The sequence below is a fragment of the Paracoccidioides brasiliensis genome, assembly GCF_000150735.1.
Source record: "Paracoccidioides brasiliensis Pb18 unplaced genomic scaffold supercont2.2, whole genome shotgun sequence".
Lineage (NCBI taxonomy): Eukaryota > Fungi > Ascomycota > Eurotiomycetes > Onygenales > Ajellomycetaceae > Paracoccidioides > Paracoccidioides brasiliensis.
In genome coordinates, this window is record NW_011371359.1 from 3,672,892 (window position 1) to 3,692,729 (window position 19,838).

The 19,838-nt window shown below is 45.3% G+C and overlaps 7 protein-coding genes across 7 annotated transcripts in view; 2 read left to right on the forward strand and 5 right to left on the reverse strand.

The window, feature by feature from the left end:
- Positions 1-792, reverse strand: part of PADG_11417 (guanylate kinase) — a gene marked incomplete at both ends in the record, with an annotated part of 1,657 nt that extends 865 nt beyond the window's left edge. Inside the window, 3 exons of the mRNA XM_010759663.1 lie at positions 28-142; positions 232-434; positions 582-792. Of these exons, the coding sequence (XP_010757965.1) occupies positions 28-142; positions 232-434; positions 582-792 (529 nt within the window). The remainder of the gene's footprint in view (positions 1-27; positions 143-231; positions 435-581) is intronic.
- A 744-nt stretch (positions 793-1,536) lies between these two features.
- Positions 1,537-3,719, reverse strand: PADG_02361 (uncharacterized protein; the record flags this gene model as incomplete). Its single annotated transcript, XM_010759034.1, has 7 exons — positions 1,537-1,799; positions 1,887-1,993; positions 2,065-2,344; positions 2,437-2,872; positions 2,985-3,389; positions 3,462-3,601; positions 3,686-3,719. 7 exons carry the CDS (start codon positions 3,717-3,719, stop codon positions 1,537-1,539), a joined length of 1,665 nt encoding a protein of 554 aa, XP_010757336.1.
- Positions 3,720-4,799: 1,080 nt separating this feature from the next.
- On the reverse strand, positions 4,800-5,531 carry PADG_02362 (uncharacterized protein; the record flags this gene model as incomplete). Its single annotated transcript, XM_010759035.1, has 3 exons — positions 4,800-5,200; positions 5,261-5,387; positions 5,484-5,531. 3 exons carry the CDS (start codon positions 5,529-5,531, stop codon positions 4,800-4,802), a joined length of 576 nt encoding a protein of 191 aa, XP_010757337.1.
- Positions 5,532-10,955: 5,424 nt separating this feature from the next.
- On the forward strand, positions 10,956-11,684 carry PADG_02363 (uncharacterized protein; the record flags this gene model as incomplete). The annotated part of the gene is made up of 2 exons (XM_010759036.1): positions 10,956-11,117; positions 11,370-11,684. 2 exons carry the CDS (start codon positions 10,956-10,958, stop codon positions 11,682-11,684), a joined length of 477 nt encoding a protein of 158 aa, XP_010757338.1.
- A 2,473-nt stretch (positions 11,685-14,157) lies between these two features.
- PADG_02364 (uncharacterized protein) lies at positions 14,158-14,527 on the reverse strand (the record flags this gene model as incomplete). Its single annotated transcript, XM_010759037.1, has 2 exons — positions 14,158-14,381; positions 14,455-14,527. 2 exons carry the CDS (start codon positions 14,525-14,527, stop codon positions 14,158-14,160), a joined length of 297 nt encoding a protein of 98 aa, XP_010757339.1.
- Positions 14,528-14,891: 364 nt separating this feature from the next.
- PADG_02365 (uncharacterized protein) lies at positions 14,892-15,381 on the forward strand (the record flags this gene model as incomplete). Its single annotated transcript, XM_010759038.1, has 2 exons — positions 14,892-15,173; positions 15,253-15,381. 2 exons carry the CDS (start codon positions 14,892-14,894, stop codon positions 15,379-15,381), a joined length of 411 nt encoding a protein of 136 aa, XP_010757340.1.
- Positions 15,382-19,285: 3,904 nt separating this feature from the next.
- Positions 19,286-19,641, reverse strand: PADG_02366 (uncharacterized protein; the record flags this gene model as incomplete). The annotated part of the gene is made up of 2 exons (XM_010759480.1): positions 19,286-19,515; positions 19,599-19,641. The coding sequence occupies 2 exons, from the start codon at positions 19,639-19,641 to the stop codon at positions 19,286-19,288; spliced, it is 273 nt and encodes a 90-aa protein (XP_010757782.1).
- Between the last annotated feature and the right edge of the window lie 197 nt (positions 19,642-19,838).

Sequence of the window (19,838 nt, forward strand, 5' to 3'; positions counted from 1 at the left end):
GCGCCTGCTCCAGGCGCGCCTGCAGACTCTCCTCCGTCTCCGTCCCGCGGCCACGGAGGCGCTGCTCCAGCACCTTGAGTGAGGGCGGCGCGACGAAGAGGAAGCGCGCGTTGAGATCTGTGCGTTTTACTTGTTTGACGCCCTGTGTTGTGGAAGGTGGGTTAGGTTGGTTGGTTGGTTGGGTAAGGAAATGTGTGTGTTGGGAGAGGGGGGGGGGGGATTTTAATATACCTCCATCTCAATATCCAGGACGCAAATGCGCTTTTTCTCCGCTACATCTTTTACGGCCTTGGTGCTGGTGCCGTAGTAGTTCCCGCTGAACTGGGCCCATTCTATAAAGCCCCTTTCGTCGATGAGGGATTTGAAGGCATCTTTTGTTGTGAAGTAGTATTCGCGGCCATCTTGTTCGCCGGGGCGTGGGGAGCGGGTTGTATCTAATGTATTTTTTGTTCAAGGGTTAGGGGTTTTTTTTCTTTTCCTTTTCTGCTAGATATAATAATTGGTATGATAGCTGAAGGGATTGGTAAGGTTGTAGAAGGGGAGCTCGCTGCGGTGGAGAGTTTCGGTGTGGTTATGCTTACGAGAAACTGAAAGGGCAAATGTGTCTGGGTAATCAGCGAAGAGTCTTTTTATCAGAGTTGATTTGCCCGTGCCGGACGGTCCTGATATTACTACGGGGCGGAACTTGCGTACTGCTGCTGTTGAGGTTTCTTCCATGAATTGGTGTGTGTGAGATGGCGTATGCGAGAGGATCTGGGGGGTTGTAGGAAAGACGTTACCTGCAGCAGCCATTGAAAATGCCCTGGAGAAACGAATGGCTGTGGAGGTTGGGGGAGGGAGTTAAGGGAGCGGCGAAGAGGGAAGTGAGCGGGAGAATTTTAGAGCTCGAAGTTGAGCGCGGGGATATCTCGGAGTTGATATCTGTGATTTATTTATATCTTCCCTGAAATGGCTGGGTTTTGGTTTCTTGGCAGGGGAAGGATGTTTCTCCACGGGGAAACCTCAGGGAAGTTGAACCCGAGGAGCTTACAGCTTGCCACAGTCAAAGACCCGGGGAATGAAATAAGCCAGGATATGGCATTATTATTGTATCTATGTATTGCACACATCCATCAGGATGGCAAGAGTAGAAGTAGTGTGGAAAGAATACTAAGAATATTGCATAGCACTCGTCGTACCCCATTGCCTTCAATGTTCTGTCAAGCTTTTCTTTGCAAATGCGACAGCTACAGCTACATCTCGATAGTATATGCTCACTCAGATATACAATACATAAAGGATAATATGCTTTCGCAATAATCAACATCTCTTGGAGTAGAGAAAGGTCAAGACCCTCTACTGCTGTGAGAACCTAGGCTGAACAACAAAGGAAACAGATGTACCACTGTTATCAAGTGGGAGACCAAAGGTGATGAAGTGAAAAGCAGAAAATAATGGACTTGGCTTGGACCAAAAGAAACGGGAAAAAAGTGCGATGATGCAGAAGGGAAAAGTAATGTATATACATATATATATGTATGAATAAATGGATGAATATCATGTAGGCGGCGGTGTAGGAAATGCTTCTGGCTGACTCCGCCCCTTCGACTTTTTCTTCTGCGCGGCCTCCTGCTCCAGGAAATTCGACCAGAGTTCCGCTAGCGATTCTTTGCGCGTGTTTCCATTCTCCGTGAAATACTCAGACGCAAGGGATGGGGAGCTTGGTATCCGATACACGAGTGACGACGCACTGGGGAGTCTGAGGTTGCTGAATCCACCAGAAGTTCCCGGGCGGGCAAGGCCAGCTTGTTCTCGTTGCTCTGAGGCGGTGAACATGGTGACGTTAGATGGAACTTGTTTCCTGGATGATAAAAATACGGCTAAGAGGGGATTCGAGTATAACATACCATCCGTCCATCCCAATAGCGCGGATATGAGTTGCAAGACCTGGAATTTCTTCGGATCTGATCGATCTAGCGCGAGGAAATGGAGGAAGTGGTTCGTGACGAGGTGTCTGAGATATTTTTATTAGCCACTGTACTGCGTATGGGTAAAATATAAAGTAGATATATCGATAGCACCGACCTGTCCACGTTATCTTCTGGTTTGCCCTTCTTCAGAAACCTCAGAGCTTTGGTAAGGTGCTCGTTTAGAGTCACAGCTTCATGACGCAGTTTGCCAATGAGCAGGTTTTTCTCCCTGACCTCTTTTTCAAAAGGTCGAAGCCGTTCCAACTCCGCCTCAGCCTCTTCCAGTTTTCTTACGGTTTCAGTCACACCCTTCTCAGCCTCCTGTAATTTCTTCCTCTGCTCTTCCAACTGCGCATCTGAGCTCTCCACTATATCTCGCAGTTCCTGCTTTCGAGCTATAGAAGACTTGCATTAGCAACAGCGTAATGTAATTAGAGGATTTTTGTAAGAAACAATGGAAAATAAGACTCAAGAGACAAAGCCATACCAGTCTGTATTTCTTGGAGAGCCCGCTGAAGCCCATCAACCGTGACTGCCTGGCTATCACGTTCCGAAGATGCCTTCTCGTACTCGCTTTTCAAGACGACCAGCTGCTCCTCCAGGTCAACCACCTTCTCCTCAAGGCTTTCTCGAATAGATCGTTCCTCCATCGCCAGAATCTCCCAGTTGTGCATAGCTTGCTTGGCCTCCTCAAATTCCAAACGCGCATGCTCCTCTCGTTCCGTGAGCTCCTCTCTTTCCCTCAGCCAATTCTGCTGTGATAAATTCGTCCGGTTTCGCAAACTGGACAGCTCCTTAGATTGCTGTTCCCGTTCCTTCTCTAACGATGTCACGGCGGCCAATTTCGTGTTTACCTCTGTTTTCAGTGCGGCGTTTTCATCCTCAAGCTCATCGATCCTACTCTTCGTATGTGCCAGCTCCTCCTGTACAATCCGTTCTGTAAGCAAATGAAAACATAAAATAAAACAAAGGAGAAGATAACTCTCTCAGCACATAAACACAAACACAACCCCAGAGCAAACAGGGATGACATACAGCATCAGCCTTCAATCTCTCCCCCAACTGCGACTTAATCGTATTAACTTTCCCCAGCAAATTTCGAAACTGCGTGTCCGCATGCTCTTTCTCATTCCGTGACTGCTCCAGTTGCCTCTGCAAAGCGCTCATCTCCTCATCGTGCTTGGACTGTATCTTTTCTAGTGATATGCGCATCTCGGCTACTTCGGCGCGGAGGGAATCACGATCTCGCACAAGGGCATCGAACCTGGGGTTCGAATCAAGGGATTGCACATCGTTGTCGTTGTCGTTATCTGCCATCGTTGGCATTTTCTCCGTCTTTGCTTTGGCCAGAGTCTCCTCTCCTCCTTTATTGTCGTTGTCATCTTCTGAATCTGGTGTTTGATTCCCGTGAGAGCCGTTGATGAATGCCTCAGTAGTGGCCTAGGTAATTTCCAAGATTAGCCATGAACATCTCATACCTGACCTCTCCTATCTTCCATGAGAGCAACATACCGATGACGGAATTGATTGCGATGGCTGGTCTTGGTCCTGGCTGATGTGCGCGGTCTGCTCTTGTTGAACGGCTACCCCATTAGCTTTTGCTCTGGCGTTTGCTTTCTTCCTGTTATTTTTCTTGGATTTCCCGCTCGTTCCTACACGATTTTTCGTGACGGCGTTAGTCCTCTGACAGACTAGCCCGTTGGCCATTGGGTGAAATAAGAAAGGTATCTAATTACCTTGTGGTGCAGAGGTTGACGTATCTACCGGCATCGCTACGGTAATGACGCTCTTTTTTAATAATCAATCAATAGATAAGTAGATAGTTCCACTCTCTGCCTATCATTCTCTCATTCTCTTATTTGTCATCAAGGAGATGGGAGTCGGGACGGGCGGCTGTTGAATTCACAGGGAAGTGGTTCGGTACGTTCGCATGGGAAGGGAAGATGTGTTCGTTTAGCGTGCGTCTGCAGCGTCTGAATAAGTAGTTAACTAATAACTACCGCAATAGGTCCACTCAAACTGCTGTGTTTTGTCGATCGATAACCAACATCTATCAAGCCATCAGGACGAAAATGCGCTTTAACTTATGTTTCAGAGCAGTTTCAAATATAAAAACTAGGGTATCATTTGACGATCAATATTTATTTGATGTTGAATGAAAGCGGGATGGGTTTGGGTATTTCTGTCAGTCATGCTTTCGTTACAGTGGGTTTCATTGGCTCTTTTTACTAGTTATCGTCCAGCAGAAGAAGCTTGGAAAATGGATCATTTACTCTAGATCAAAGCCAATGTGAGACATCTCATGAAGCTATTCTGCTGACCGCAAGTCGCAGTTCTAGGATTTCATATTCGCTGCGGGGTCAATCTTTGAATGGAAAAGAAGACAAGGCTTCTTCACCCTCTTGGTTATCTAGCGGTTACTGATGAAGGTGGACGAGACTACACGAAAGGTTGGATGCGCTTAAAGTTGTTAGGTAATTGAGAAGCATGTAGCTACCAAAGCCACTTATATCATAGCAGACTTGTGACTGCATTCACCATAGCATTCTGAAACGCCAACGTAGGTGAACATCGTTTTCATCTATCACCCAGTCCTCTGAATAAAACTCCCAAAATATTCCATATCATTGATCCTATCCAACTCCTCACCTCACTAGCCTAGAAACGGCTTTCCAAAAATGAAAAACTCAGCCAAGTCCTATCCAGTTTCGTCTCTGCGGACATATAGAGGTATATCGATCGAAGAGAAAAAATATTTTTGAGGAGCTGTTGTAGTGATCCATTCGACATACGCTTTCAGGAAAAAATCCTTTTCCTGTAGCCATTAAAAGGGTTAAAAATACTTTCCCGCTACATGAAGTCGTCCAAAAAGTTCGGGTCCCGATCCTGATTGCTGCTCTGCTGAATATTCTCCTCATTCAAAAAGTCATCATAAGCATGCTCCTTCTGCCACTTGAGCTCCTCCCTCTTTTTCCGCTCTTGCTTCTCTGCAGCCTTCTTTTCCTCTCTCAGCTTCCGTTCCTCCCGTCTGATCTTTGCCAGGTATTCTTCCTTCTCCGCTCGTAGATCGGGGAACTTCTCAACACGAGTTTTGTTCAGGCGGTTGACGATGGGATTTTGACGGGCAGCAACATGGACCTTGCGCGTAAGCTTGGGATTATGGAAACCCACTTGGCCAACGGCCATGCCGGCTGTTTTATGTAGGTTTGACCACGGCGTGTATATTATGGTGACGTTGTCCTTTTTATTTCCTATGTTCAGATGTCCCTCAGTTATAGAGCACGTAAAACAAGAGAGAAACAAAAGGGCACCTTCAATCGAGTTTGCTTTAGTGAGCTGGGCGCAATCCACCAATAAGTCATGGGGGATATTGTCCCATGTCTCGCCTTCTCGGAGGCGGAGATATACGTGTGCACTGGATAGGTTGTCGGCATGAAACTAATGGATCGAATTGTAAGATAGTGCGCTATTGATCTTTCGCGAGATGGCTTTTTTTTCCCTTCCCTTTCTGGAGGGAATAGTTACACACCCTACAACAAACTCATCAGCATGGTTCTGTAGCTGGGCTTGAAACATGTTCATCCTGCAAAAAGGTATCTACCAGACATCGCATTCCAGGCCATACTTTATCAACTCCTCATCTGCTGAATATCAGTATCGTGGCATGACAATCTATACAGCCATGGGCAAAATTCTCATCCCTACTTTCGACCTTGTCCTTACCGACATAGATGAGTGCGGCGGATGACACAACATTTGACGTAAAGTAATAGACCATTATAAGAAAAGTTTTGCCTTTGGCGTTGAATATTTAGGTTTTGCAGCTTTATTAATAAAGCCCTCTCCCTGAACACACACACTAGCCGATCCTCCAACATACAACTGCTATAGGTTGTTATTCAGGACATCTGCTTGTCGTTTAGTATCACAGGAAATTGATTTTCAAACTGTAGGCGGATCTTGATTTTATATCACGTGAATTTGCGCTGCTTATTCATCTCAGGATAAGTTAGTTAGCGTAGTTCCGGGCTTGTTTCTATTTTTTTATGTTCATTTTGTTTAGAGATCCGTGAAAGGAGCTAAGGCCTAGGGTTAGGGTTATGACACGCACATGACCCACGTTCTGTATATAATATCGCCACTCAGTGGCCTAACCTCATTCCTCTCCTCCTCAAGGATTAGATTAGAACCAATAAGACCTCTATATTGCACTATACCGCGCTAGCTTCACCCCGGAGTCCCTATTGCAAGGCTCCTAACACTCTAATCCTTCAAGAGATATTCCGGCCAGGAAGCAAGCGTTTTTTTTTTCTTTTCCTTGTTTCAGCACTGGACCATTAGCGTAGCGCCACCATGACCACACGGAACCAAGCACAGGCGATGGACCACATCCTCGAATGTCTTGAGGAAATGGCCCGGGAGAGCGAGGCCCTGAAACAGCGCCTGGCCGTGTTGGAACAGCCAAATGGCAACCTGGACCAGCAGCTGATTGACCAGAACTGGCAGCTAATGGAATGGATTGCTGCACTAGAGAGAAACCAAGAAATGACTGCAGACCCCACCACAGATGCGGGACATGACACCGCAACAGTGGTGAAAACCAAACTAAAGGAACCAGAAGTCTTTGATGGCCACTCAGACATTCACTTTTGGCTCCTGGACATAGAAGATAACCTCCATGAGAGGTTGATCACCAATGGAACCTCAAAGATCGCATATGCCAAGAGCTATCTAGACAAACCAATACGCCAACGCGTTCAAAGACTTCAAATGTCAAATGATATGCACGTGGCTTCATGGGAGGTTCTCAAGGTCTGGCTACAGGACAACTATCAGACAACTAACCCAGAACTACAAGTGGAATTGCAACTAGCCACTCTGCAGATGGGACCATATCAATGAGCAGTCAAGTTCATTACCCAGTTTGAGACTTTAATATCAGATCTGAAATGGAATGATGCAGCCATCTGCGCCACCTTTAGAAGCAAACTGACACAGGCCATACTGGCTCAAGTAAACCAAGCTTACTTCAACATGTGGTCAACCACATTCTCAGAATGGAAACAGGCCGCCATCAGAGCTGAGAGTCACATAGTGATGACACATCAATTGGTCAAGCAAGACACAAGACACGTCTGATTTGATTACAATGCAGATAGATGATGAACAAGATCAAGATCCCCAGAACACCAGGCAAAGGGGGTGGGGAAGAACCCTGACATATCAGACACAGAATTTTTCCAATGACAAAGAGATGGACTTTGCACTTGGTGCAGCAGGTGGGGACACTGGTGGAACATCTGCTACTCCCACATTGGGCACCTGAACACAGCTCTGACCTGATCCCCATCCCCCCACCCAATGACATTAACAGCTCAATCCCGCACCATATCCCTGTCACCCAACTGAAGCATACTACCGCATACGGAGACAAGATCCCCATCTCCTCACCTCAAAGCAAAAAACTCCTCGGCGTGTCAATAGAAGTGATGATGTGCCCATCAAAGCTCCAACATGATAGCCCATTCACACAAGAAATCAACAGCTACAAACTCTTGGAACACGCCATATACTACACCATACCAGCGCCACAAACATTATCTGACATGCACATCATCAGACACCTCACTACATTCACCATGACCCCCACAATCCCAGTGATGGTAGATTCAGAAGCAGTGTCAAATGTCATAACACCAAGAGCAGCTGATGCATTAAACGCGAAGAGAATACCCTGCAAGGAAGTCCAATTGCAGGATCTCAACAATAACCCATACAAATCCTTTCCATACATATATGAACTACAGCTCCCGGACCCCAGTGGAGAGATAGTCACACACTACTTTCGACCTCTACAAATGTCAATGCTGATAATATTAGGCAGACCATGGCTGAAAAAAGCAAACCCAGACATAAACTGGGCAACAGACTCAATCACATATAGGGGAAAGAGAGGGCGAGAACAAATCAAACAAACCACAGAAGACAACACAGATCTCACACCACTACTAGTGTGGCTGCAAGCGGGCACCAAAAGCCCACCTCCAACCCAAGTACCCGCAGAACTAAAACAGTATGCAGATGTCTTCCACAAACCGGCGGCAGACACCCTACGCCCCCACTCCAATTCAGACCTTCAAATCAAGATCATGGATGGGAAAACTTTGACCAAATGTCCACTCTATTCCATGTCAGAGACAGAGCTCCACCTCCTCAAGACATACATTGATGACAACTTGGCAAAAGGCTTCATAAGACCAAGCAAATCTCCATACGCATCCCCAGTCTTGTTCACAGACAAGAAGGGAGGACAAAAACAATTCTGTGTTGACTATTGGAAACTAAATGCAATCACCATTAAGAATCAGTATGCCATCCCTCTCATCTCAGAACTGATGGAGCGCCTCAGCCTAGTGAAATGGATAACAAAGCTTGATCTACAACATGCATACCACCTAATCCACATAGCAGAAGGTCACGAGCACCTAACAGCATTTAAGACCAGATACAGCACATATGAATACCTAGTAGTCCCATTTGGATTAACAAATGCCCCAGCCCATTTCCAAGAATTCATAAACACAGTATTACAGGAACACATAGACGACTTTGTCATTGTGTATATAGATGATGTAGTCATTTACACAAAAGAGGACAATCAGGAAAAGCATTGGGAACAAGTCAAACAAGTTTTACAAAAACTATGACAAGCCAACCTGATATGCAACATATCTAAGTGCCGATTTCTGCAAAAGGAGATTGACTTCCTCGGATACTTAGTAGGGAGAGATGGAGTATGAATGGATCCAGCATGAGTGGAGGCAGTACTTCAGTGGCCAAACCCGCGAACTGTCAAGGATCTGAGGGCATTTTTAGGCTTTTGTAACTTCTATAGGAGGTTCATATACCACTACAGCCTTATATGCATACCACTCACAACCCTGCTAAAGAATAATGTCATATTTCAATGGACGGAGGAACAAAAGAAAAGTTTCCAGACCCTCAAGGATGCCTTCACAAAAGCACCACTGTTGGCATTCTATAGTGATGATAAACCAATCATCATATTCTGTGATGCTAGCGGATTTGCCATCAGTGGAATTCTGTGTCAGAAGCAGGATGATGGTCATCTACATCTCATAGCATTCTACAGCAGGAAAATGACAACAACAGAAAGGAACTATGGAACATATGATGCAGAGATGCTAGCAATTGTTGAATCCACCAAGCACTGGCACCATTTCATACGAGGAAACAGAGTTCAAACAACAGTCTATAGTGATCATCACAATCTACTGCCATTTCTTACAATCAAAATCCTGACCTGTAGACAAGCACGATGGGCCCAACACCTCAGTGAGTTAAATATCAAGATCTTGCACAAAGAAGGCACAAAGAACCCTGTGGATGGGCCCTCTAGATGACCTGACTACAGACCCAAACCAAAAGAACTGACAGAACTCCATAACAAATTCCACTGGTTCATCGACCCAGCCCAAACCAACCACTCCCAATCCCAAATCAATACCCTCACCCACTATTATGACCAGGCTACAACACTATTGTATAACCACAGAATGGCAGCCATTGCCACAGTGAACATGCTCCTGATCAAAGCAGCAGACATGGACATACTGACTCAAATAAAAGAACAACTACCACAAGACCTAGAGACACTGATCCCACTCCACAAACACAATCACCTTGAGAATTGGGCAATCCAAGATGGATATCTCTTCTACCAAGACAGGATCTATGTACCAGATGATCAACAGCTATGCAGAAACATTCTTCAGCAGTTCCATGACTCACCAACAGCAGGACACTTTGAGGGAAAACAAACATTCCAATCAATAGCACATTGGTTCTACTGGCCTACCATGAGGAAAGATATTGAAGAATACACACAAGCATGTGAAGCATGTGCACAAGCCAAACCCATCACCTGCAGAGCATTTGGGGAACTTACTCCAATCCTCATACCAGACATGAATTGGCATACAATCACAGTAGACTTTGTCATCAATCTTCCCAAATTCAAATGCTCCACAAGTGGGCAAATAGTTGATGCAATAGCAGTCTTCTGTTGCAAGAGGTCAAAGAGACCACACTACGTGCCAACTACAACAGACCTAACACCTGGAATATTTGCTCACATATTCATTGCCAACATCATCAGACTACATGGAATGCCAGCAATAATCATCTCAGATAGGGACCACCTCTTCACATCAGGATTCTGGAAGGCCCTGGCAGCTATGATGAACATTAATCACAAGCTATCCACTGCATACCATCCACAGACAGATGGACAGACAGAACACCAGAACTGAGAACTAGAAACATATCTCAGACTATACACAGACTATTTACAGAATGATTGGGCAGACCTCCTATCATGGGCAGAATACACATACAGCAGCTCTACCCACTCAGCCCTAGGAAATATCCCCCTTTATGATGGATGTCAGATACCAACCCTTACCACCAACCATACCAAACATCCCAAGGGAAGTCATAGAGGAACCAGACGCGGAATGAGCTGCAGTACTGACAAAGGAAGCTCAGCAAATTGCCCATGAAAAGTTGATCCACTCACAGGACTTGATGAAACAGTACATGAAAGACAATCCCCATGAATTCAATGTAGAAGATCAGGTGTACCTGAACACAAAAAACTTGAAAACCCACTGGCTGAACAAGAAACTGAACAGTAAATTTGCAGAATCATTCCAAATCTGAGTCAAGATAGGACCACAATCATACCAGCTGGACCTGCCATGACACTTTCAAATTCATGATGTCTTTCACATCTCATTGCTCAAACCGCACAAAATGAGCCAAATCAATGAAAATAGACAACACACTAGGACATCAGATGAACAGTGGACAACCAACAATGACAATGACTGGGAGATAGATGAGATTCTAGATTCCTGAATCATCTGCAGCAAGCTGAGGTACTGTGTCAGGTGGCAGCACAAAGAACCAGAGTTTGATGAATGGATGGATCTGATTCAGCTACTCAATGTGAAGCCATTCCTGCAACAATACCACAACAGATACTCAACAAGACCTCAACCAACAGACAAAGACCTAGGGCAGCCTCAAGAAATCCCACCAGCAACAGAGACACAACCTGGCATGCTACCACCATATCAAACAACAGTGAGAGGACTGTACAGATACACAGATGCAGATCAACCATGACAAAACTCCTCATTTCACATGAATGTTCAACTCAGAACAAACTGAAAAGACAAAATGATATATCTTACTCTTCCACATCAATACTTAATATTCAATATATCCCCCAGCAAAACCCAATGAAAAAAAAATCAATGAAAGCACCATGATATACATCTTAACTCTTTTAATATTTTACCTTAACTTGTTGTAGTATTTGAAATCTTTTTTTAGTTACAGGAGCAACACAATTTGACACAAAAAGCCCCTTCTCAAAATTGCTTATATACACCTGTGCAATACCCAACTACAGCAAACAGGGCAGGCGAGGGTGCTGCTGATACTGGGGCAGGCGCAAGTGCCGCCAGCCAATCACAGGGGCAGGCCATGTTGCTGCCAGCGGAGATCGCGGGGCAGGCCATGTTGCCGCCAGCAGAGATCACGGGGCAGGCCATGTTGCCACCAGCGGAGGTCGTGGGGCAGGCCATGTTGCCGCCAGCAACAATACCATCTGAAGTGGGGAGGCTGGAGGGGGGAGGTGCAGAGTGAAAGGAGCTAAGGCCTAGGGTTAGGGTTATGACACGCACATGACCCACGTTCTGTATATAATATCGCCACTCAGTGGCCTAACCTCATTCCTCTCCTCCTCAAGGATTAGATTAGAACCAATAAGACCTCTATATTGCACTATACCGCGCTAGCTTCGCCCCGGAGTCCCTATTGCAAGGCTCCTAACAATCCGTAACCTTGGGACAACAACCTAGATTGGATTTTATATTGCCTCTTTTGTAGATTATTCCATTCATCTCTTTGCTAATAGAATCCAGGGCCCGTAAGGTGTATGTTGTTATTGTGCATAAAAATTCCAGCATATACCCGCCATCTATTAATATCGCCGTTCGATCCGGCTTTTTAGTCTCGGGCAATTTAAAACCTATTGGCTTGAAACCCCCTTCTGGGTTTTTGAATTGGACCCCGAAGGATTCGATATGGTGAAAACAAGATCCCTTCTCTTTAAATCACCAGAATCTCTCGCGTCAATGAAACACCAATGACATCAAGGATGATTCTTCAAAAGAGCAAAAAAAAAATCTCCTCTTCCAAAGATAACGCAAACACGGCTACCCGAGTATTGTTCTTGAAATCGTGTTCTGTTTCCCCTACGCGGCTTGCGTAGGAACACACCACTTATTGCCTGGCTCGATTCGCCTCTGGACCGGAGAGCATAGCACACTAATAGAGACCGCGTAATTACCTCCTGAGCGCACCATGATGAAACTGTGCGGCATATGCGGCAGCTCGGGAACTAGGTAAAAAGCATGATCATCGTGCAAGAAGGTGCAGTTGCAGCGAATCATTCCCTCACAAGGTGCGAAATTTTGCTCAGCTTGATCGGAACTTGGGCATTCTTGCGCATTCCATTTCAAAACATTTGCCCAATTGTGTGATGCTTCTCATTTCAGATATTAAAAGTATTCTAACATCCATGGATCAGTCTCATCCAAGCTGGATGTCCAGATAGTGTGTAAGGCCGTACGTAAACCTTGTACAAACAATCAAATACCTCTCTGTTTTTATATCATAAATGCCACGTAGTGAGTAGACGTTCTGTATCATCTCCTGCTGGTGAAACAAAGAATTGCACCGAGATGATAAACCAGGGCGGGTGGCCGGGAATACTCCGAAAGTTAAGAGTTTTGCTGCCTTGCGAAGGTAACTTCGTTCCTAGAAAGTGTGCCTGGGTATGTAGTTACAGGCAAGAAAAGACTAAGACAGCCCTCAACTCAACTCTCTTTATGCAAAAGGTGTCGGAGTCCTCGGCTCATACGGAGTACCGACAGTGATAGACCGTTTGTATATCTTCATGTCTTTCCTTTAGGGCAGATCGCTCAGCCAACCATGGGATTAAAGAGCTATGTGCTCCGTTTGACGATTCCGCAGGTTATGCTCCTTAGCTAACCTCTCACATATCGACCAATACTTGCAACGTCCAACATCCAATGTCAACCAAGGCAACCCACATTATTGCACAGGTGTGATCGAGTTCCAGCTCAATGATCAAGTTGCCTTCTTCAATGCACTGCACCTGTTGGTATTCTAAGCTTTGGACATGATTGGCGTGTTCCTCTGAAGCTGGTGGAAAATCGCTAAACGCGCATTTGACCTCCAGACCACCCTTACTCTGATGACATGGCTGCATCAATAATAAAACTGGACGGTTGAGTTGTGTTGTACCCTTAAACACATCTCAAAAGGATGTATCTAAGTCAGATGCAAAACTTGGCTCATGAATATCCTTGGAAGACCTCGAGTCGGTGCGTTACTGTGCTGGATACATTTCTCTCCAAAACGCGCTCCTCGGTTTCAAATCCGACGCGTAAAGGCTGGGCCATCTCCACTCTCCGTCCTCCACTTCTGTGACTCAATACGTCAGACCACGCCAGAATAAAAATTATTCAAGAAATGAAAGGCGGCGCAGAATTTAAAGCAAAATATTCCTACATGTTTGGCTTTGTGGAAGAGTGAAGGGCAGCCTTAAGCGAACAAGAAGGCGACAAACGCTTGACATGATCGCACGGAATAGGCAGAACCAGATGTGATGAATGTCTGGGACCAGGTTTCCAGTTGCTTGGGCCACTTTTCAATATATATAAAACTACTGTCTGACCCACCACTGGTCTATTACCAGAGAACCAGTCCGCTGCAGTGGTCCCTGCCTGAGAGATCTCACCAATTTAGTTTGGTTGGCACGCGAGCTTACATTTCTGAAAATGCAGTTCTGACTGCTATTGCCATCGATTTGCATCAAAAACACAGCATTTCGCCGCGGACATCAAAATCACTAATGCACTACTCACGCGGGAGAAGACAGGGCCATCTTACCTCAAGCATTCGCGGCGCAGCTACACGTGAGAAAAGCGGTTGCAAACAAATACACACCGTCCATTTACTTACTTACTGGTAGACAGCTATTCTACAGTAACTAACGGGGATGCCTCAATGCTATCATTACCTTCAATAGTCACTCGATAAATGCCCATATCTTGGGCGCTTTCTCTGATTGGAACAGCCCTAACAACATCCATTTGTTAGTCACACTAATCACCATGCCAGTGTGGATAATACTGGTAAGGTGGTTTAATGTATTTGCTGACCCACTCGCCACTTGGTGACATTCTGAGAACCGTTTCAAATAACGAATCGGCTCTGATCCCATGATCACCGGCGGGAAGAGTTCTGTTTTACCTAACAAGGGGAAGAATTTGAACCAAATAGGGCAGAGGAGAGAAACTAATTGAAAGAAATTCTAGATTAATACTAAGGATGGCGGCCTTCGGGGATTGGACGTCGGTTCCCCAATTGCTGATGCTGATGCTAAAGGGGACTGGCATCCCGGTGGGAGGGGGCTCTCTGCATTTCCTGAAGCTCCGCATTCAAACTTCTTGCATAAAGGTTAAATGGCTCTGAGTGAGCAACTGAAATAATTCAGGGATCGCTTCGAGGATTCTCATCTTTTATCCTTTCTGCAGCCAAACGACTAGAGTGAGCTTTTTCCTGGCTTTCTTTTAACTTTTCCTTTTCCTTTTCCTTTTCCTCTTCTTTTCGCTTTTTTCTTTCTTTTCTTTCTTTCCTTCTTTCTTTCTTTCTTTCTTTTTTTTTGTCTCTAGAAATAAATTTAAAACCCTTCACTTCCCTTCCAGCAAGCCTTTCCCTTCTCCTATTCAACTTCAGAGCTAGAAACAACTCAGCTTTGCAATGACGAAGAACGCTTCCACTCCAAATCCAGAAACAATACGAACGGCTTTGGAGGAAGCCAGGAACAGCGAAGATGGCCGTATCGACCCTAGGATGATCTCCGTTCTCGAAACAGCTATTAGTGAAGTCTGGCGCAAGGTACAAGCGGAGCCCGATACATATGTTTTAACCCGTGCCGAGTTTGCGCTCTTCAACTTCTTTCTCATCCGATATCGTGGCCCAGTTGCTCAGCGCGCTGTGGAGCGATATTGGAACAATTTCAACAGACAGCCCCTGGAGATTGTATCTGGAAATTAATGCCACACATCGCACGATATATTCCCCACATAATACACCCAAATACCACTCTCAAATCCTTCAGACTGCTGGCCTTCGATCGCCCTCGAATTTCCTTTATGACCAGAGACCTTTGGCTCAAAGACGTTTTTTAGTTGCAAATCTTCGCCCTAATCATTTATACCTTACTTTATTTCGCCATTCCGCAACCTAGATCTATCAAAACGGTGCTATCTGGCTAATCAGGGGCCTCACGATTCTTTTGTGTCCAACCGTCTCTTACTTTTCTTTCCAAAATGTTACTCTTATATGTCTTGTACGCCGTGATTGTGATTTAATAACTGGTTTTATTTTTTTTAATTTTTTTTTTTCATTTTTAGCTTTTTCCGTGGCCAAAATCCATTCGGAATTTTTGTAGAGGCCCACAATTTTGTTACAGTTGACATATTCTCCTAACTCCGTTCGTTGTGTTGAGCAAATCTTCCTGCGCAATATCATTGCACCGTTTTTCTACACCACCAGTATCATCGCCAGAATACCTCCCTCATCCATCGAATGTCATAGATCGCATGAAGTTATTTCATTGGCGAATCGTTTTGATTCCGACAACTAACCCATTCAAACATTCCGGACAAGGAGATTGAATGGCGCATTTCAAAACTGCAACCATGTTTTCCTGAGACACATGCTTCACTACATACAGGTACCCGCGGAAATGACTTCTTTAGTCAGCGTCAAAACGGGGTTATCAACCGGCCTGGGATTTGTTCCACAGAGGTCTGCCACGGTGTCAGTGAGCGTGGTTCTCGTTCAAATACCCTGAAACTTCGGTTTGTTCGGTATTCCTTGACAAACACAATTGCGCAGATGAGATTCGTCGTTGGAGAGGTCTCCTTTCGCTGCGTGAGCCCGTCGATACCTCGGTATACAGAAGTTCCCCTCTGCCCGGTTGCAAGAGTTCGGTTTGGGCACGGTGGTATGAACAAAGATAGTTGTGTGGTGACGTGTCGGGCATATGACGAGGGCTTTTAGGCTAGTCTCTTTCACCGATTCTCAAATATCATGACAGAGCAAGTTCTCTACAGGGTTCATCTGCTACATCTTTCGCCCTTTTGCAAAAGTGTCTGCCATAATTCAGCTGTTGTTTGTATTTGCTCTGCTTCCATTCATTGTTTCTGGCTATTTTGTGCTCTCCACGCACAAATTTGAGAAATTTCCGCATACAACAGCTTCACTTTGGCTATATAATGTTTTCCTCTAGACCTCAGCTTCATTGCTAATGTTTGGCCGCCACCAGCTATTACCTACCCTCTTTATTAACTCCTGTCGTCACTATGGTACATGTCATCTTGATTTTTAACATAGCTTTCACGAAACCTAATGCTGTGCCATCATCCGGGCGAAGGCAACTGAGACAGACCCGCTGTGCTCAGTGCCCGAGAATGCACCGCATAAGATTTCTCCGTTGTTTTATCATTGGTCGCCTCGTTGGCGACTTCGCCTCAACTGTCCAACAGCATCCCTCACAGAGCAGGGCAGGGCAGGGCAAAGCTAGCACAGCAGCATATAAGCCGCAAAACCCTCCGTCCAGATTAACGCTTAGAGAGCAAAGAGTTTGACAGTAGTTCAAAACTGTTACCCGTTGCTTTTTCTTAATTTTTGTTTACTTTGGGGAATATTCTTGCCATGCAAATTCGGCAGCCCGCATTCCTGGGTATTTCGGAAGTCGTCCAGACATCAGCGATCCTAGAGTTATTTATCGGGTAGTTACCTACTCCTAGAGATGCATAAAAAGTGCACGACGGAATTGCAGTCCTCGCCGCTCTGGGATTTTTCGTCTGCGGTAACTATAACTACACAAACGAACAGGCAAAAAATGGGCTAACCGGTGTCTATTTCCCTTTTCAACAATCTGAACCAGTACTTCCAATGGACAAAGCATGCTATATTATTATGTCTCAGTCATGAGATGCCTCTGTCCATGACTTAATCCTTGCAATTTACGGGCTTCAGCTTTGACTACTTGAAGCCGACCGACTTCGTGCAAAATGACAGGCAATTGGAGGATGGAAAAGCCTGACTCTGCATATTTCCCCCTCTACGATCCTCCTGGTCTCGCTTGCAACGCTTCCTGAAACAGCATAATGCATGCGGCTTCTACTAAATAGTCCAGAAACTTTCTGAGGTCGGTAACCACCCACCCGCTTCTTAGCTAGTTACCTTGTCGACCCACTGCTGGCGTTTTCTTTCTCACCTTGCCACGTGTATGTCAAATGATGATCAAGGACGCCAACTGCATGCTCCGGTGCGAATGTTGGATTGCCGCCTCTAGGTTATTCCAACAACTAGGTTCTGATGATATTGATTCTCAAGAGGTGATAAATCACCTTGTTTAATTTTTGCCCGAGGTGTTCGCTGCATTTTTTTTTGTTAACCCTAGTAGCCAGCGATGGGAATCGTTGCTTCGGTGTTTGTTTGGAATCTCTTTCCCCCCTTCCCGTTTCTCCGTTTCTTACGATCTTCTTCATTTTTCTCTTGGACCCAGGAAGAGCCATTGATGGCAATTTTGAGGCTAAGTGAGCTTGGTGCTGAGACATAACGCGGGGGTCTCCTTGAGAGTGAGTAGGAATTTCCCCTCCCCTGCTCCAAGAGGATACGCCACCTGCTATGATATTTTCTAACAGTATCAAAGGATCCAACGGTCGACAGAAGGACTGCGGGAAAAGTAATTATTTCCCCACGATGAGGGGGATGATTGATATAGTTACTGTCGACGAAAGTCTCACTGCATATGCATCGTGTCAAGAAGTTCGGCGATTTGGGTTCGTTACATGATTATTTCAATTAACTGTCCATCGCCCTTCATCGCGATCACCCCTGTTGCATCATGAGGAGTGAGGTAATCCGTAGCAATATCAGTTAGTTAACCGTCCTCACTTCTATGCTTCTCTCTGTCTTCAGACGCTCCTTTTTGGCCTATTGTTTCTTTACATCAATTTTTGCAGTGGTGATGTGCGGTGATGAGAACGGCTCTCTAGAACTGCGTTCCGCGTATTTCAACCACTACAAAATGGTTATTTCCTAGTTACGTCTTAGATGTGCGAACGATACGTATATATACATGGAAAAGCAACCCACCTCTATACTCACTAGAACAAAGCGCCAAAAACATGTCAAGGGCACATCCATAACGTTGTACATGCAGCAAATGCTATTCCCACCACTGACCAGTCAATCGGAAGCCCAAACCGCACCGATATGCAGGGGGAAAGCCATATATCGGGCCTTTCTACTTCATACCCTATCCTTACATATGTATGCATGCAGGTATGCTTAGGCATCTAGACACTCCCTTACTTGCCTACGTAGTAACTTACTCAACTATTTTTTTAAAGGTGAAAGGAGTGCACTTGACAGGAAATGACCAGAGGGATATCAAGAGATCGTACACCATGATAGGCGTTATTCTTCCTCACACACCCCCAAATTTGAGCTACATCTCTTTTATTTCAAGTTGTGTTGATTTGTTATCAGTGATGAATACACTTGTAATTTGTAGGTCGGACCTTTTTATTCAATGAGCGACGGGGTAGATTCTTTTTTCCGCTGTGGAGCTGCTCTTTTGGAACACCAAGAGCCCCCTTTGCGCACTGCCATTGAGGCAAGGGATAAAATTTGAGCTGAAATTCTGTAAAATATGTGGGTCAATATTAAGCTTAGAGCGCCCGCTGAGTGGGGTATAAAATATCGTACATGGACATAGCATGAACAAGATGGAGCGGGGAAGGGGGGGAGATTCGTTATGAAACCGTGTGGAAAGGGATTCTGACAGTGACATTTAAAGTATACATAGAGAGAAATCAAAACGATAACCAAGAGAGAGAGAGAGAGAGAGAGAGAGAGCGGGAGAGATGCTCCGGCTTTTCTCTCACAATCCCTCCCACCCTTTATCGACTTGTTGAAAGAAAGAGATCACTTTTCCAACACCATTGATCAATGAGCGGCTCCATCGAAATCCCTCGTTTCCTGGTAACATCGTACAGCTGGTGAAAGTTGCTCTTGCATCACGAAGCTGACCTTCCGATGCCTATAATGGTTTTCTCTTCTCAAAGTACATATCAAGAACAAAGCTTAGACTTTCTAAGTTTGGAGAAGTATTCCGGGTTTGAAAATGATTCGATCCAGTCCTGCCCCTGGGAACAACTCGCAACAGAAACCGGTCCCCTGAATCGTAGTGCGGAAATATTGGGCGGGAAGTTCTTGTCAATCGTGAATAGGTGATTGTTATCTGAGAACAACTCGCCTACTCTAAGGACGAGAGTTGTCAATTCTGGTAGTGTTCGAGGAGCTGGGGCAATATAGCTTCATTAGTGTAGTGGAAATCGCACCCGTTGGTCGAACGTATATTTATCGTCTCCAGTTTCCACACACCAATATGAGTGAGCGCCATCATCATGAGGACAAGTGTATTCATGGCGTCGTGTTCTAGAATATCTAATGTTTTCAAGATTGATCTGTTCAAGATCGACGTCGATTTGTTCCACCAACACCTCCCCCTTATTGTGCTTGCTACGCATCCAGTGCGTAACAAGTTCTGGGAGACAAACTAATGTGATTTCCCGCTCTTCCGGAGTTCCTTTGTGAATAGTTATGTACCGCTCTTCTGCGTCT